At 36.5% G+C, this 18,224-nt stretch overlaps 1 protein-coding gene across 3 annotated transcripts in view; it reads right to left on the minus strand.

Annotated features, from left to right (window-relative positions):
- The window catches only part of CFAP43 (cilia and flagella associated protein 43), a 106,957-nt gene continuing 88,733 nt past the window's right edge, over positions 1–18,224 (minus strand). For all 3 annotated transcript variants that reach the window (XM_047702956.1, XM_047702957.1, XM_047702955.1), the window contains 9 exons: positions 16,830–16,916; positions 15,777–15,865; positions 13,139–13,352; positions 11,882–11,994; positions 10,330–10,489; positions 4,101–4,265; positions 1,964–2,044; positions 1,149–1,302; positions 1–921 (listed from right to left, as the gene is read on the minus strand). In XM_047702956.1, the coding sequence (XP_047558912.1) occupies positions 755–921; positions 1,149–1,302; positions 1,964–2,044; positions 4,101–4,265; positions 10,330–10,489; positions 11,882–11,994; positions 13,139–13,352; positions 15,777–15,865; positions 16,830–16,916 (1,230 nt within the window). In that variant the 3' untranslated portion in view covers positions 1–754. The remainder of the gene's footprint in view (positions 922–1,148; positions 1,303–1,963; positions 2,045–4,100; positions 4,266–10,329; positions 10,490–11,881; positions 11,995–13,138; positions 13,353–15,776; positions 15,866–16,829; positions 16,917–18,224) is intronic.

Genomic DNA, 18,224 nt, shown 5'->3' on the forward strand with positions numbered 1-18,224 from the left:
CACTTAACATTTAATTCACAAATTTCAGAAGAATGAGACCATGACATGTGAAAAGATTGTGAGGACTGGTCAATGAACCTGATGGTATCATCTTGGAATGTAGCAGTTCACAGGCTATGGAAAGGGGAAGCAGTTTTCTGAGCACTTAATTTTTTCATTGTTTAATTATCATCATGTATTACAAAGAATATGCAATGTAGAAGACTATGTTATGTTTATGCAGAAAAAATATGTTGTACTTTTCAAATGATTTAAGGCTTGGTAAAAGGAAATGGTTCACTTTGTTCTCATTGCTAGAATTGGGAATAAGTGTTCTGAGAAATGACCTAAATGTTCTGAGAAATTTTTTTCTGATTATATTTTTTCTGCTGAAGAAAACTTAATATAGAAAAAAATATAAAAATCATCCATTAACTCTTACGTTTTCTGGTAATTTTATAAAATTAGAAATGCCAGGAGTAGTGAAGAATTTTTTGTCTTTATGACAAAAACTAAGACTAAATGAGTAAGAGAGTAAAATACATCTTGAATATTTTCAGTCAATTCCTGAATGAAAACAATTCATGATATTTTACACATTCATGCAAGACACATTATTATGATTAAGGTTAAAATTAAATAATTTGATATTAAAAATATGCAACTAAGAAGCAGCTCTACTTAAATTTCCTGATATGGGAGAAAAAGAAATCATTTTAATAAAATGAAATTATTTTTTAAATGACTGATTGCCTTGTGTTTCCCACCAGCATTTTTATATTTGAACAAGAGCAGGAAATGTTTTCATCCTTAATCGTTCGACTTCAGCCTGCAGTATTGAAATCTGTTCAGCTTGTTGTTTTGCAATTTTTGTTAGCTTTTGGTGTTGCATCATGTTTTCATATCGTTCTTTGGCAATCTTTTCACAAGTCAGTTTAGACCCTACCCCAAAAATGAAGAAGGAAAGAATTAGTTGGATTATCATCTATACTTTCAAATATAGAAATAGAATTCAGAATCAATTAAATATTTGGAAGAAATGCTGGTAGCTTTATAACTACTAACGAGATTTCAGGAATAGTGATTACTATTTTTTTTATAATTTTTTTTATTATTTTATGTTAGTCACCAAAGAGACCTACAGTTGAGTAAAGAAAAAATATTCTTACCTATTGCATTACAGATGTCTTTTCTCTCTGAGACAGCCACCAATTCGTCTCGTAAATTGCAGCTTAGAGTATAATTTGCTACATCTTTTTGATTGCTGTACCTTCCCAGTTTTTTTAGTAGTTTTTTGCAATTTTCCACATTCTTTTTGTGGGTCTGAGATTTTTGTTCCCATGACACCCCGCAAAAATAATTTTGAAAAAAAGTATTTTTACAAAGACATTATTTTTTTTTAATTTAAATTCATTATCATCAAGATATCATCTTATCCCCATATCCCTATTGCCTAACATAATGCCTGAACATAGTAGTTAACTAAATTGTTCAAAGATAGAATGGTATTTTAATATGACATTTTAGAAAAAATCTTGTATATTCTTAAAAATGAGAGATTAAAAAAATACAAAGCCTTGAGATTACTTTGTTTCCATCTTATATATGTTATACAAGCTAAACTGAGCATTTTTTTTTAAACTGAGCATTTCTTAAGCAGTAATGAAAAAACAAAGGCTTTACAAAGCCAAAGAATGACTATCAACACTTCTGTTACATAAATCACAACTTAATGTAAAATTAGAAATTCATGTACACTCAGATATCTCCCAAGGGATTAATTCTAATAGTAAAAGAAGTACTTCAGTCTACCATACTTGTTATGGTTACAAAGATATTCCAGGACCTCTAATTAGATCCTGAATGTCAATAATGGACCACGGTTTTATTAGGTTCTGTCTAATTCATGACTTGGAATACTATTACTTTGTTCAAATAATTCACAACTGTTGGGATTATAATGAACAATATCTTTGACACCTACCTTCTCTAAAACAGCAATGGTTTGCTCCATTATTCCAATCTGAATGGCAATCAGAGTCTCATAGTTTGGTTCATTTAGGTACTTGGAGAAGAAAAAGACCCCACAAAATATGTAAGGTATTTTATTCTTTCAATAGATAACTTTATAAAACATTCTTAGTTTTCAAAGTTACCATTATCATAAAAATTATCTAAGATTGATTTGACTTTCATGCCATAATGTTTACTTGTATTTAGCTATTGATACACTCACTTGTATTTTAATAATCACAAATGCCTTGAGTTTATTTTCTCATTTATTCAACTCCCCAAATATTTACTGTCTCATTTGAGCCCTATATTAATACTGTTCCAGTTAAAGATACTAAGGGAGAAACAAAGATAGATAACATGACTTTAGTTTTCAAAAAAAAAAGCATGTAGATATGATTAGTTGCCAGAAAATATGTAAAATGACATGTAAATTCAAAGGTGGTTTGGAAAAGGATGAGGTTTTTCTAGACTAGGAAAATCCAGAGGCTTTTAGAGCAGGTGGCATTTAAACTAGACCTTTAAAAATAGACTTGGGATGTGAAAAATGTGAGGAAAGATTTCAGATTGAAGAACCAGTAATGAGCAAAGGCACAGTGGTAAAATCTGAGAAAATATTAATCAGTTTGTTTTGAGAATACTAATGTTAGGAACAATGGGAATGAATTTGAAAAGTTAGTTGAAGGATGCAGATCACCCACCTAAAAATTTCATAATTCATTTGCTAGTTAAGAGGTTGCAGTTTAAAATGTTTGAGCTGAGTAGTAAGGTTATCAGGGCTGAACATCAATATTGATCTGATAGCAACATATGGTATAGATAAGTAAGAGTCCAAAGGTCAAGAGACCAGAGAAGAGATTTTTTTTTGGTAAAAGTTTATTTTTTTTTAGTGATCTCTACACCCAACTTGGGGCTTGAACTTAATGACTCTGAGATCAAGAGCTGCATGTTATTCCAACTAAACCAGCCAGGTGCCTGCAGCTGGATTATTATACAATAGTCTAAATCATGGAAAAGAAAAACTGAGCCAGGCTAATGGCAGTGGGGTCAAAAAATGAGGGAATAAGCAGATAAACTAGGCAAGACTTGGAAGATGGGAGAGGGGAATCAAAGATGACTACAACTATAAGCTTGAGTAAGGGGTTGAAAAGAACAGAAATAAGCACATTAAGAAAGGTTGGTGTTGGGAAGAAGGAATGTAGAAATAGAGCTTGAGGGAGATCAGGAACAGAGAATTTGGATCTGTCTTTTAGAAGTGATCACTGAAGGGACGCCTGGGTGGCTCAGTTGGTTAAGCCGCTGTCTTCGGCTCAGGTCATGATCCCAGAGCCCTGGGATCGAGTCCCACATCGGGCTCCTTGTTCTGTGGGGAGCCTGCTTCTCCCTCTGCCTCTGCCTGCCGCTCTGTCTGCCTGTGCTCTCTCTCTCTCTCTGACAAATAAATAAATAAAATCTTTAAAAAAAAAAAAAGTGATCACTGAAGTTAGAAAAATTGATATCATTAAAGGAGAAGGCATGGAAGGAAACAGAGCAAAAGGCAGGTTCATAAAGGATAGTTATATTTAAGAGTTAGGGGGCACCAGGGTGGCATAGTCAGTTGAACATCTGACTCTTGGTTTCCGCTCAGATAGTGATCTCTGGGTTGTGAGATTAAGCCCCAAGTGGGGCTCCCCACTCAGCGCAGGGTCTGCTTGAGATTCTCTGTCCTTCTCCCCCTCCCACTTGTCCCCTCTCTCTCTCTTAAATAAATAAATAACTCTTTAAAAAGGGGTGGGGGTTTAGAAGCAAAAGAAAATTCAGTAAAAGGAGGCAGAGTGACCTGACACATTAGAAGAAAAATAGCAGAAAACAGGATTGATAAAAGTCAGAGAGTTGAGCCAATTAAGGTGGTCAAATGCTACCAAGAGTTGAGGGATGGTGATGATTGGGGGTCAGACCACTAGATTTGACAATTAGGAGATCCTCAGAAGACAATTTGTAGACACTACAAAAACTACTGGCTTATAATGTGCTTGATACTGCAGAAGCATCTTATTAAACACTGTTTGAATGAAAGAAAACATTAATGAATGAAATTAAAATTATATAGTGAGGCAGGGAGAACTCACCTTTTGACGATCTCTTGAAAAAAACAGCATCTGAATATCCCAAGCCTTCTGATTTAGATCTTCCATTTCCATCTCCATTTTCCTATGTTCCCACTCAATTTGAAATATTCCTTTGTGGACATCTTTACTTTCCATCATGCTCGCAACTTTCTTTTGTCCTTGAGTCTTGGAAAAAAAAGTACATTTTGATATTCATAGGACTCTGCACAGAATACAGAATATCTGAAGCTGAATGCTCTTCTCAGGAAAACTTGGATCATGGAGGTAATTCTATCTTTTAAAAAAAATTATTATTATTATTTTATTTATTTATTTATTTATTATTTAGAGGAGAAGGAGTACATGCATGAGTAGAGGGGAGCAGAGGGAGAAGGACAGTACCTTAAGCAGGCTTCATGGCCAGCATGGAGCCCCACTCAAAGCTGGATTTCACGACCCTGAGCTGAAATGATGAATCAGCCTGATCACCTAGGCGCCCCTTCTTTTTAAAAGTGTAGCAGATTTTAAAAAATTACTGATCACTAAGAAGCTGATAGGCCAAAACAGAAAGGATTATGAAATACATCTGAATAGCATAGCCAATTTACTTTATATGTCAATAATTAGGCAGAAACTCTTTTTGCCATCACCAATCTACCAGTCTGTATGTATTTCTACCCCTACTGTCCACCCTGCCTTTCTGACAGTATAGACAAAGGGCTGTAGTTTAATGGAGCTAGGCACAACAGTGTCTGGTTGGTAGCTAGTGGAAAAGCAAAAAAAATTAAAAAATAAAACTGAGTGGATTAAATATATTTAAACACCCAGGTTTTTGCACTTCACTTCAAATTGCCTACATGAAGTTCAGGAATATTTTCATGAAGTTCTCCCAGATTGCTATTAGTGAAACTCTTATGTCTCTAAAATAAATTTTATGAGTTCTGTCAGTTAACATTTTATATCTTTCTTCTTCAAAAACTTAGCTTTTTGAAGTTCATGCCATTATATTATACCATACCACCTGTTACTCTTTTTAAAAATTATTTCCATCTTCTGCTCACTGCTGAGCCTCTCAATTCCTTGAATTACTCACTTTCAATGATATCCATCTCACTTAAACACCCAAATCCCACAATTATACCCTTGGGGGATCTTGTTGTATGTAACAACTCCAACATCCTAAGTTCAAGCATTTCTCTAGGGTAGTGTTTCTCAAATGTTGGAGATACTGCCCTACCATAGGAAATTAAGATTATGTTTGCAGAAATTTTTGGTTGACATAATTGGACATAATATTGGAGAGAGGTGTTGCTACTGACATCCAGAGGGTAGATGCCAGGGATGGTACTAAACTTTATGCAATACACAGGACATCTCTCCACAACAAATAATCATCTGACCCAAAATGTCAGCCGCGCCAAGTTAGAAAATACTGCTGTAGAGCTACCACATCTCCTTTCTGTTCTCCTTTCAGTCAACTTTTTTTCCCTAAAATTTATTTATAGTCACCATCTCTACAACCTCACTTCATATTATTTCTTCAACCATAGCCAATTGACCTGCCCCAACTTTCCACTGAGACTGCTCTTGTCATGTAACTGACATAGTGCATGAGTTCGTTGTCCTTGGAGCCATTTCTCTCATAGTTTTCAGGTTTCCTCCTTCATTGGCAACTCCTTCTCAGTTTTATTACTTGACTCCTTCTCTGCTAGATCTATCAGAGTTGGACTTTGGACATTGGCCAAAGTCCCATTCCTAGCTGGTCTCAAGTATGTTCATGGCTTAAATTATCCATATGTAAATATCTCTATGTAATAATTCATATGTAGTTATCTGTATGTGATCTGTATCTAGAATACTTCTAAATTTATATCTCAGCTCAAAATTCTGTCCAGTTGATATTTCCACTGGAATGGCTTTGTAAAAAATTTATTTATTACTTGAAAGAGAGGGAGAGAGAGAAAGAGAGAGCATGCATGGGAGTGGGGAGGGGCAAAGTGAAAGGGAAAAAGAATCTCCAGCAGACTCCTCACTGAGCAAGGAGCCAGATGTGGGGCTTGATCCCATGACCCTGAGATCATGACCTGAGCTGAAATCAAGAGCTCAAGTTACCCAGGTGCCCCTCCATTAGAATGTTTTACATGCATCTCAAATTTAACAAAGCCTAAGACTCTTTATGTCCCAGCCAAAGCTATGTACCCCTAGTTGTTCTTTTTTTTTTTTTTTAAGATTTTATTTATTTATTTGTCAGAGAGAGCGAGGGAGAGAGAGCGAGCACAGGCAGACAGAATGGCAGGCAGAGGCAGAGGGAGAAGCAGGTTCCCCAACGAGCAAGGAGCCTGATGCGGGACTCGATCCCAGGACGCTGGGATCATGACCTGAGCCGAAGGCAGCTGCTTAACCAACTGAGCCACCCAGGCGTCCCCCCCCCTAGTTGTTCTTATGTCAGTTAATGACACTATCATCTATTCAGTTGCTCAAAAGCCAACATTTTAAAATTTATTATTGATCCTTCTCTTTATTATTCACATTGAATCCATCAGCATTTTTGATAATGATTTTTGCATTTACACTAACTACAAAATATGAAGGAGAATTTAAGATACTCTGAGAAAATAAAGCTGATGGAATTCCTCATTTGTAGACCTGCTGTATCAGAAATGCTAAAGGGATTCCTTCAACCTGAAATCAAAAGGCACTAGACAGTAACTCAAAGTCATAAGAAGAAATTTTTTAAAAAAGCTAAATTTAAAATGCAACTATACAGGTAGATATAAAAGTCAGTATTATTGTATTCTTTGTTTGTAAGTACTCCTTTTTCCTCTATGATATAAAAGAAAAATGCACCAAACAGTAATAATAAATCTATGTTAATGGACATATAATGCATACAGATATAATTTGTGACAATAACAATAGAAAAGGGGAGGGACAGAATTGTACTGGAGTAGAGTCTTACATACTAGTGAAACTAAGTTGGTGCTTATTTGAATTAGTTTGTCATAAAACTAAGATGTGGGGGCACCTGGGTGCTCATCGGCTTGGGTCATGATCTCAGGGTCCTGGGATCGAGCCCCACATCAGGCTCTGAAGGAGCCTGCTTCCCCCTCTCTCTCTGGCTGCTGCTCTGCCTACTTGTGATCTCTCTCTCTCTGTCAAATAAATAAATAAAATCTTAAAAAAAAAAAAATAGAACTAAGATGTGAATTGTAATTCCCATAGTAGCCACTAAGGAAACAACTACAATGTATATAGAAAAGTAAAAGACAAGGGGATCAAAATGGTACTCTGCAAAAAAATCAACTATATATAAAACAAGACAATAATGGAGGGATTGAGGAACCAGAAAATATGATAGAAAACAAATAACAAAATAGTAAAGTCCTTTTTTTTTTTTTTACTAGCAATTACTTTAAATGTAAATGGATTAAACTCTATAAGTAAAAGGCAGAGATAGGCACAATGGATTAAAAAAATGATCCAATGATATTCTGTCTAGAAGAGATTCACTTTAGATCCGGTGAAACAAATAACTTGAAAATGAAAAGATGGAAAGATACCATCTGTGCAAATTGTAATCAAAGGAGAACTGGGGTGGCTATACTAATACCACACAAGCACATTATTTGCTGATCTTCAAGAAGATATAGCAATTATAAGCACATATGCACTAAAAACAGAGCCCCCAAATATATGAAGCAAAAACCAATAGAATTGAAGGAGAAATGGTTGCATAATAATAATGGAGATTTCCATCCCACTTTCAATAATGAATAGAACAAGTATACAGAATATCAATAAGGAAATAGAGGATTTAAACATTATAAACTAATTAGACCTAAAAGACATAGATAGAACAGACACACAATAATAGCAGAATACACATTCTTTGCAATTGCGAATGGAACATTCTCAAGTATAGACCATATGTTAGGTCATAAAATGAATCCTAATAAATTTTAGAAGATTGAAATTATATAAAACATTTGTTGTGACCACAAGGTAATAGAACTAGAAATCAATAACAGAAAGAAAAGAGGAATGTTCACAAAATATGTAGAAATTAAATGACACATTTAAAAATAATCAGTCAAAGAAGTCACAAAGGATATCAGAAAATACTTCGAAATGAATGAAAATGAAAACATAATATACCAAAACTTATGAGATTCATCAAAACCAGTATTCAGAGGGAAACTTACAGCTATAAGCACCTACGTTAAAAAAGTAAAATGATCTCAAGTCAATAATCTAATGTTATACCTTATAGGATCATCAAAAGAAGGTCAAATTTAACTCAAATCCAGTAGAAGGAAGGAGATAGAAGATTAGAGATAAATGAAATAGAAAATAGGAGAAAAACAGAGAGAATGAATGAAACCAAAATCTTTGAAGTCAAAATTGACAAACCTTCAGCTAGAATCAGAAAAAGGAGAAAAGACTCAATTTTCTAAAATCAGAAATAAAATCAAGGACATTACTACTAACCTTACAGAATTTAATAAGATTATAACAGATTATATATTATATATAATATATTATATTATATAACAGATTACTCTGAACAATTGTACGCCAACAGATTAGATAAACTTAGGTGAAACATTCTAGAAATACACAAACCACAAAAACGGACTCAAAGAGTAACAGAAAATCTGAATAAAATATACTAACTAAATATTGAATCTGAATAAAACCTTCCAACAAAATAAAAAACCCAAGACCAGAAGGCTTCACTGGTGAATTCTACCAAATATTCAAAGAAGAATTAATACCAATCCTTCTCAAGCTCCTTAAAGAAATATAAGAGGAATGAATACTTCCAAACTCATACTACAAGACCAGCATTATCCCGATGTCAAAGCCAGACAAGGACACCACAAGAAAAGAAAATTACAGGCTCATATCCCTGATGAAAACAGATGCATAAGTCCTCAATAAAATATTAGCAAACCAAATTCAACAGCATGTTAAAAGGATTGTATACCCATACACACACTCCTAGGCATATATTCAAACTGCTGAAAACCAAGATAAAGAGAAAAGCCCAAAGGAAGACATATTACGTTAAGAGGAACAAAGATTTAAAAATACATGGTAGACTTCTTGTCAGAAACTCAGTAAGTCAGAAGAAAATGAACACATTTAAAGTGAAAAGGATGAGGAAAAAAGAGAAAAAAAACCCCTACCAGTCCAGGGAACCTAGCAAACTATCAACAATGAAGGTAAATCAAAGACAATTTCGGACAAAGAAAAACTCAAGAGAATTTAATACAGGCAAACTTGCAATTCAGTTAAAAGAAGTTCTTTAAGCAGAAGATATATGGTATAAGATAGACACTTTACTCCGCACAAAGATCTCTTGAAATAGTGAAAATGAAAGAAAATTGAACATGCTTTCTTCTTATTTTTCATCACTCTAAAAGATAATTATCTAAAGCAAAAATGATGACAGTATTTTTTGGGTTTGGAGTATTTATAAAAGTAAAAGGTATGGCAACATTAGCATGTAATTCCCAAACAGTACAAAATCCCCAAATATTTGGAAATTAAATAACATTTCTAAATAGCCCATAAGTCTAAAAGGAAGTTACATGGGAAATTAGAAAATATTTTAAGTGGAAAGAAAATGAAAACACAAAATGTCAAAATTTGCATAATACAACTACAATCATGCTTAGAGACAAATTTATAACATTAAATGCTTATATTAGAAAATAAACAAGATTTGAAATCAGTGAGCTAATCTAATCTAAAATTATCATTAGATAATTAGATTGAGCTTAACAAAATGATGGAACATTAGAATGAAAGTTTAACTTTGTAGTGCTGAACTTCTTATACCTTAGAATCATCTGGGAGGCTTTTTAAAAATACCATGCCTCAGGGTGGGGCCTGGACACATTTGTAAAGTTCTTTGGGTGACTCTAATGTACGGCCAGAGTTAGGAAACACTGATTTAACTGAATGAAAATGATTTCTCGTGGAAATGGGAGAATAATGAACAAATTTGGTACAGCAGGTTATATGTTGGCTTTCTTCTTAAAAAATGATAATTATGGGGCGCCTGGGTGGCTCAGTGGGTTAAAGCCTCTGCCTTCAGCTCAGGTCATGATCCCAGGGTCCTGGAATCAAGCCCTGCATCGGGCTCTCTGCTCAGCGGGGAGCCTGCTTCCCCCTCCCTCTCTGCCTGCCTCTCTGCCTACTTGTGATCTCTGTCAAATAAATCTTTAAAAAAAATGATAATTACCCGAATCACAGAATTCAAGTCTTCAATTATGCTCTTGTTGATAAGAATTGCATCAGGATACTCCAGCATTAACTGAAAATTTTCCAGCTCCACTTGTCCTTGTTTAAGGAGAACTTGGATTGTCAAATTCAACTGGAATCTCACTTTTTCTTCCTGTAATCTACATTGAAAAAACTTCAAAGTAAGTAGTTGTAATATACTTATATTTCAAACTTCATCTATTATTTGAGAACCTAAAATTCAAACTTAATTTTCAACTTGAATTTCAAACTTAAGCTGAAGGAAAACCTGCTGGAGATTAACACAGAATATCTTTTCCTGATGATGAGCTTTCTTGGAGGTCTGTTTATGATACCTCATCTTGTTGATATGGAATTACACTTGGGCTGCTCAAAGAATGGCATGGACAGAAATGCAGTCACAAAGTTTCACTTTATGATTAAGAAAAAATTAATATAACTTTGGTTGTAAGTGGAAAAAAACTGAGATGCTACCAAATAACACAGCTATTGAAGTTCTGACTTTTTTTTTTTTAAGATTTTATTTATTTATTTGACAGACAGAGATCACAAGTAGGCAGAGAGGCAGAGAGAGAGAAGAGGAAGCAGGCTCCCTGCTTAAAAGAGAGCCCAATGCGGGGCTCGATCCCAGGACCCTGAGATCATGACCCGAGCCGAAGGCAGAGGCTTAAACCACTGAGCCATCCAGACACCCCGAAGTTCTGACTTTATATATTGACTTCTGATATTTTATTAACAATGTTTAATCTGTATGCTACTTATATCTATTTCTGGCTAAGTCCTGTTCCTCCTAAGAGCCTAAGTCTGAGGATGATGTATAATGATGAATTTGGAAACACCAGAGAAGCATTTATCAAGATGGCTGCAAAAATGGAAAAAGTGAAGCAAAACTTAGAACAGTATCCCAATCACTCAACAAAATACAAGCTCTCTTAAAGAAAAAGATATTCGCTGGTTAGTTGCCTACATGGGAATTTTCTTGGATATCTGCTTAATTTTCCACAGAGTTTGCTTGTGTGGCTTGAGCCCAAAAGTGCCGACTAGCAGAAACAAATTCTTTGTACTGTATGTATGTGGAAGGAGCAGGTTAAAAAACAGTAAGATTTTCCCCAAACTTGCCTCTTTCTAATAAGAGCAATGGAACCTATAGGTAAGTTCCATTCTCAAGCAAGGTCTTTTGTAACAAAATGCACTTTTTTGGGGCGCCTGGGTGGCTCAGTGGGTTAAGCCACTGCTTTTGGCTCGGGTCATGATCTCAGGGTCCTGGGATCGAGTCCCACGTCGGGCTCTCTGCTCAGCAGGGAACCTGCTTCCTCCTCTCTCTCTGCCTGCCTCTCTGCCTGCTTGTGATCTCTGTCTGTCAAATAAATAAATAAAAATTTTAAAAAAATGCACTTTTTCAAAAAGAATTTATAAAGCCCAGCAAGAGAGACCAGTCTGTGCAGCGAGTAGGCTTTCTCCCCGCCATGATAATACAAACTAACTTAGCCCTAGCTTAGACTCTGTGTAAATGAATGAGAAGTTCAAATTACACCATTTGTTCATGGAACACTTTTTCAATTTCCTGTTGCAACTTCTCATCATCCTCTGTTCTCCTCCGGAGGAAAGTTATCATTTCCATTAAGCCAGCCGCTTTCTGCTTTACCTGAAGGAACCAAACACAAACATCTTAGAGCATATGGGGCTTTGGAGATAAAAGCAAATTAATTTTAAAGAACTTAAGAAAACATAGATGTTTTATTTAGTTACAAAGCCTTATATTAACAAGTCCATTTTTCTAGGAGAGTAGTAAAATTAAATCCCTGCCATTATGTTATATATGGTACCTAAAATTTACATGGCACATTCTGTGAATATTTTGAAAAATATTCAATTTGCTTCTCACTAAAAACTAAATATGCAAGAAAATATAACTTTCCTTATGTCTTATTTTACAATTTGTTCTTGTCATCTCAGATAAAATGATAAAATTATAGATTCCTGAGCAAAAATATGCCAGTCTGATGTTTGTGGCACTGAATTTAGGGAATTTTGGGAAGGGGAGGCCCAGGGTGGTCAAGGAACAGCAAAAGGAATGAATCTTTTCCCAATTAATACATTCTCAAATTGTTTCATTTGCCACATTAAAAAAAATATTCTAGCAATATAAAGTAATTTCCAGTGAAATATAGTCTAATCTGTGCAAAAAGGGCTGAGGACAACTCAAGACCTGGGCAGAGAGCAAGGCAGTCGTGTCTATGACAGTGCTGCCCAAGAGAAATACAATGTGAGCCACAAACTCGAGCCACATATTTAATTTTCAGTTTTGCAGGAGTCACATCATAAAAAGTGAAATGAAACAGGTGAAACTAATTTCACTAATATATTTTATTTAATACAATTTATCCCAAACATCGTTTCAGCTGTAATGAATATAAAAAAATGTTGAGACATTTCCATTCCTTTTTCATAATAAGACTGCTAAATCTATGTCTATTTTCTACTTATAACATGTCTCAATCAGGACTGGCTACATTATTTTAAGTAAATAATAACCATATGTGGCTAGGGGCAACTATTTTGGACAACATGGGCTTATAAGTATACACCTATACTTAGCCCTCAATACCATTAAGGTTAATATTTTATCTCATCGTTATTATTACTAGTGTTACTAACTGCTACCCTAGCAGGAAAACCTAAATAATTAGCATTTCTGGAAGCTGTGATCACTAGAAACTACATATTTGATATTAGTACACTAAGTGAAATAAAATTGAAATGGAATAAAATAAAATGTTATTATATACTTTCTGTTCATTTTCCACTTTCGCTCGTCTAGTCACGCAGAAATGATCCCAGACTGAGGGGTCCAAGCCTTCGGGCATGTTATTAATATTGTCCAAGTCATCCATGGCTTTCATTAACTGGACAAATGCATCCTTATTCAATTTCCCAGATTCTGGTCGCTCTCCAAAAGGCACAATACCGGCCATATCTGAGTGCATTTTTTGTTTGTGAATCCTGGTATTACCAATAAAAATCCGTCAACCTTTCATATTCTCACACACAAGAAATCAATGTTAAATTATACAATTCTTAGCATCAGTATGACATTGTATGACATTTTCTTTTGGCAAGTGGAGGCTGGTGGGTGGATTTTTCCAAAGAGAAAAGCACCCACTTTGACCTTCCATAGTCCCTGGATGCCCAGGCATGACCTTGGCTGGCCTATTGATGTCCCTGACTATTGTCAGCACTGGCAGCTTTACCTGCACTAAAGAAATCTCCCTTCTGTGTATTTTAAGCAGGCAAGTAAATGCCCAAGGGGAGTGTGGATAATCCCTGGTTATGTCCCACATATTCTCTGCTAGTATCCTTTTTGCAGCTGAGCAGCCTGGAATATTTCTGATATAAACTGAACTGGAGAAGCACCTTTAAAAATTTACATTAAAGATGTGGCCAACCAAGGATTTGTACCAGACACTTATTATCTGGAAGCTTTACAATATGCTGTAAAGTTACTATTGTTATCCTCTTTTTCTAGATGAAGAAAGCCTGAGAGAAGCTATTGGTCCAAGACCACAGGTCTGATAGATGTTAGAGTTAGGATTTAAAGCTAATTCTGTTTGACAATAAAGCTTATGCTCTTTCCACTGCTGCCTCCCAATATGTGGGGAGTGTTTCTTTCTTCGTAAGACTTATTATGACTCACTCCTTTAAAAATAGGGAAACCAAGATATGAGTCATGTTTTAGGTTGAATTTCCTGGGTTGTGTGTAACCTGTTAAAAGTGAGAGAATGAGTTTGTTATCTTAGACAAATATGAGCCTATACCTTTGTAACAAATTCCATGGTTTCTAGCTTATCTTCCATTGATATTTACGGAAATGAGTATGTAAAACTTTGGAAATCTGTGAAATGAATTCTAATGCTACTCTGAGTATAAAACCCTGATTATTTTTTTTTTTTAAAGATTTTATTTGTTTATTTGTCAGAGAGAGAGGGAGAGAGAGCAAGCACAGGCAGACAGAATGGCAGGCAGAGGCAGAGGGAGAAGCAGGCTCCCTGATGAGCAAGGAGCCCAATGTGGGACTCGATCCCAGGACGCTGGGATCATGACCTGAGCCGAAGGCAGCTGCTTAACCAACTGAGCCACCCAGGTGTCCCACCCTGATTATTTTTGAACGCTTTTTGATAATGGTTATTTTCAATCACTTATATTGGCATTTTCCAAACTTTGTCTTGAACACAATCATGTGATATGCTCTGAATGGCCAAATAAGTTTGGAAAATACTGCTTACTCTATTTTTTTTTTTTTTTAAGAGAGAGAGCATGCATGTGTACATGAGTGGGAGCAGGGAGGGCAGAGGGAGAGGGAGAGAATTTTTTTTTTAAAGATTTGTTTTTTATTTGACAGAGAGAGAGAGACAGAGAAGGAACCCAAGCAGGGGGAGTAGGAGAGGGAGAATCAAGCTCCCCTGAGCAGGGATCCCGATGTGGGGCTCGATTCCAGGATCCTGGGATCATGACATGAGCTGAAGGCAGATGCTTAATGACTGAGCCACCCAGGCTCCCCTAGAGAGAGAGAATCTGCAGCTCTGCACTCAGTGCTGAGCCTGACTTAGGGCTCAAGCACATGACCTGGGCCAAAATCAAGTGTCGGATGCTTAACCAACTGAGACGTCCAGACACCCCCTCTATTTTTTATACTTGGAGATCCAAAGGCCAAAAACAAGTTCTGAGAAGTCCTTTAGTAAACTCTTTAACTTTTTCTTTTAACCCAGGATTTTCTCAAACACATTTTGTCCTGGTAGCCTTTTACATGTAATTCCAGTTCATACAACAAGGGCCTCATATTTGCTAGAACACACCTTGGGAAAAACTATAGATCTGTATACCATCAATATTTTAAGAGGAATTACTTTCACAGGACTATGATAGCACAATGCTTACTTAGATACTTTTCAGGAGAAAAACTTTTTTTTTTTTTTTTAAGATTTTATTTATTTGTCAGAGAGAGAGGGAGAGAGAGCGAGTGCAGGCAGACAGAATGGCAGGCAGAGGCAGAGGGAGAAGCAGGCTCCCTGCTGAGCAAGGAGCCCGATGTGGGACTCGATCCCAGGACTTGGGATCATGACCTGAGCCGAAGGCAGCTGCTTAACCAACTGAGCCACCCAGGCGTCCCAAGGAGAAAAACTTTTTTTTAAAACTTTTTAAAAAAACTTTTTGAATAATGAAATCATTTTACTTCATTGTTTACCTTAAGATGTATGAATAGTCTAGAAAACCCCTGAGTTATAATAAAGACACTTGAACGTTTTCACATAAAAGATGTTACACTGAATATTTCTATCCAGTTGGGATTGAAAAAGCCAAAATCTAACAACACTTCTCTTCATTACGAACTTTTTTTCTCAGAAAAATGATAGTAAAGGAGAAACAAACCTTGGCCGGCGTTTGAAAAGTTTGTAGAGTGTATCCACCTGATGGCTGGGAATTTCGGAAAATTCTTTTTTAAAGCTGCGATCCAGAACCTAAGGATAGAGAGATTATTGCTTGGACTGCAATCTTTTCAGAAGCCCTTTCTTTGTTGACAATACTTTTCAAAATATAGGACTGAATCACTTTGATTTTAAAAATCCATGAAAATTTGGTTTGTAAAATAGACTTATTTGAGGGTAATACTTGCTATGCAAGGATCTTCAAAGATTTATTTTGAATAGGAAGTATCTCTGTGAATTACAAATATTATTTCATATAAGGTTCTAGAAATCATTCAGAACTAAAATTTTCACAAAATAATATTTACCTGTAAATATTCTGGTTCTGTTCTTTTCCATTATAAAACTACTGGTCATACATATGATCCAATAATTCCACTATTAGGTATTAACCCAAGGAATATGAAAACACTAATTCAAAAAGATATATGCACCCCTATGTTTACTGCAGCATTATTTATAGTAGCCAAATTTTGGAAGATTTTATTTATTTGATAGAGAGCACAGGTAGGCAGAGAGGCAGGCGGGGTGGGTGGGTGGGAAGCAGGCTTCCTGCTGAGCAGAACCCCCGATACATGGCTCGATGCGGGGCTCGATCCCAGGACCCTGACATCATGACCTGAGCTGAAGGCAGAGGCTTAACTTACTGAGCCACCCAGGTGCCCCTGGAATTAAGTTTTAAAAAATTCTGTTCATAGCCTACTAAACTGATTGCATGACCAACTAGTGGGGACCGCAACTTAAAGTTTGAGAAGCTCTAAGTTCTAGGTGAGTGCTTTTTCTGTACAAGGGAAAATTTAAACCAGACAAGTTACAAAAATTTATTTTACACACTGATTATCAGAAATATACAATGGCTCAGAGTGAAGTTCACTGATAATGGAGAATTGTAGCAGGATATATCTATGAGGAAGTTAAATTATATCCCTTTTAATCTTCCCCAAATTGAAGCAGCAACGCTATTGCATTGGTGAATGGGTAAGAAAATAGTTCTCACTTTGTCTTCTGCCAACAAGTTGTCATAGTGTTCCTTGTACACATCAAGGTCTTCTCTGGCTTTCTGGATGGCCTCTGAAGTCTGGTTCTATAATAACATCAAGAAGAGGCAATTGGAACTGAGTTTTTTCAGGATAAACAAACATACTGGGATACTAAGAATAAGAAATTTCCTAATACAAGATAAATGAATCAGTGAGATACCCATTACAGATAACATTTATAGCAGAAAATAAATCAATTGGAGACTTTGAAAGAAAAAACATCTAATCACCTGTTTCTTTTTTTATATATATAATGTATTTTTTAAAAGATTTTATTTATTTGACAGACAGAGATCACAAGTAGGCAGAGAGGCAGGCAGAGAGAGAGGGGGAAGCAGGCCCCCCACCGAGAAGAGAGCCCGATGCTGGGCTCGATCCCAGGACCCTGAGATCGTGACCCGAGCTGAAGGCAGAGGCTTTACCCACTGAGCCACCCAGGCGCCCCTAATCATGTGTTTCTAAGTACAACCAGCTATGTGAGTGTGTAAGTGACTGTGGAGCAGGGAAGTCTGATGATGAAATTGCACAGACTTGGGATTTACATGGCCTGGCTTCTGAGAAATTGAATATATAAACAGATAATGGCCAGACCATATATACAAACAGAACTCTGACCCACAACCCCTGTAGCAACTAGCTGGGAAACTAAACCGCATCCTCGCAGCGATCAGTCCCAGACTGTCAGGATTTCATCAGTAACTTTCAGCCTTTCCTAATTTTTGCCACAATTTCCAGTTTAGGACCAAACAGAAAAAGCCGAATATGCTCCTCAAATTAATCACATAGGTTGCCCGTCTTCTAACTAACTTGCCCCTGGCTTCCCTATGCCAACCTTTTTTTTTTTTTTTAAAGATTTTATTTATTTGACAGACAGAGATTACAAGTAGGTAGAGAGGCAGGCAGAGAGAGAGGAAGGGAAGCAGGCTCCCCGCTGAGCAGAGACCCGATGCGGGGCTCGATCCCAGGACCCTGAGATCGTGACCTGAGCTGAAGGCAGAGGCTTTAACCCACTGAGCCACCCAGGTGCCCCCCCTTTTTAAGATTTTATTTACTTATTTCACAGAGAGAGAGAGAGAGCACAAGCAAGCACGAGTGGGGGCAGGGGAAGCAGAGGGAGAGGGAGAAGCTGGCTCCCCACTGAGCAGAGAGCCCCCTGGGGCTTGATTCCAGGACCCTGGGATCACAACCTGAGCCAAAGGCAGACGCTTAACTGACTGAGCCACCCAGGCTCCCTCCCACCCCCATGCCAGCAACTTCTAATCAGAGTGCACCTGAAGCCTTCTTTTCTTTCCATTTAATAGCTTTCCCATCCCTGTGTCTGCCTTTCAGTGTCCACCAAACACAAGTGATGG

Source organism: Lutra lutra, chromosome 14, assembly GCF_902655055.1.
Source record: "Lutra lutra chromosome 14, mLutLut1.2, whole genome shotgun sequence".
NCBI classification, from domain to species: domain Eukaryota; kingdom Metazoa; phylum Chordata; class Mammalia; order Carnivora; family Mustelidae; genus Lutra; species Lutra lutra.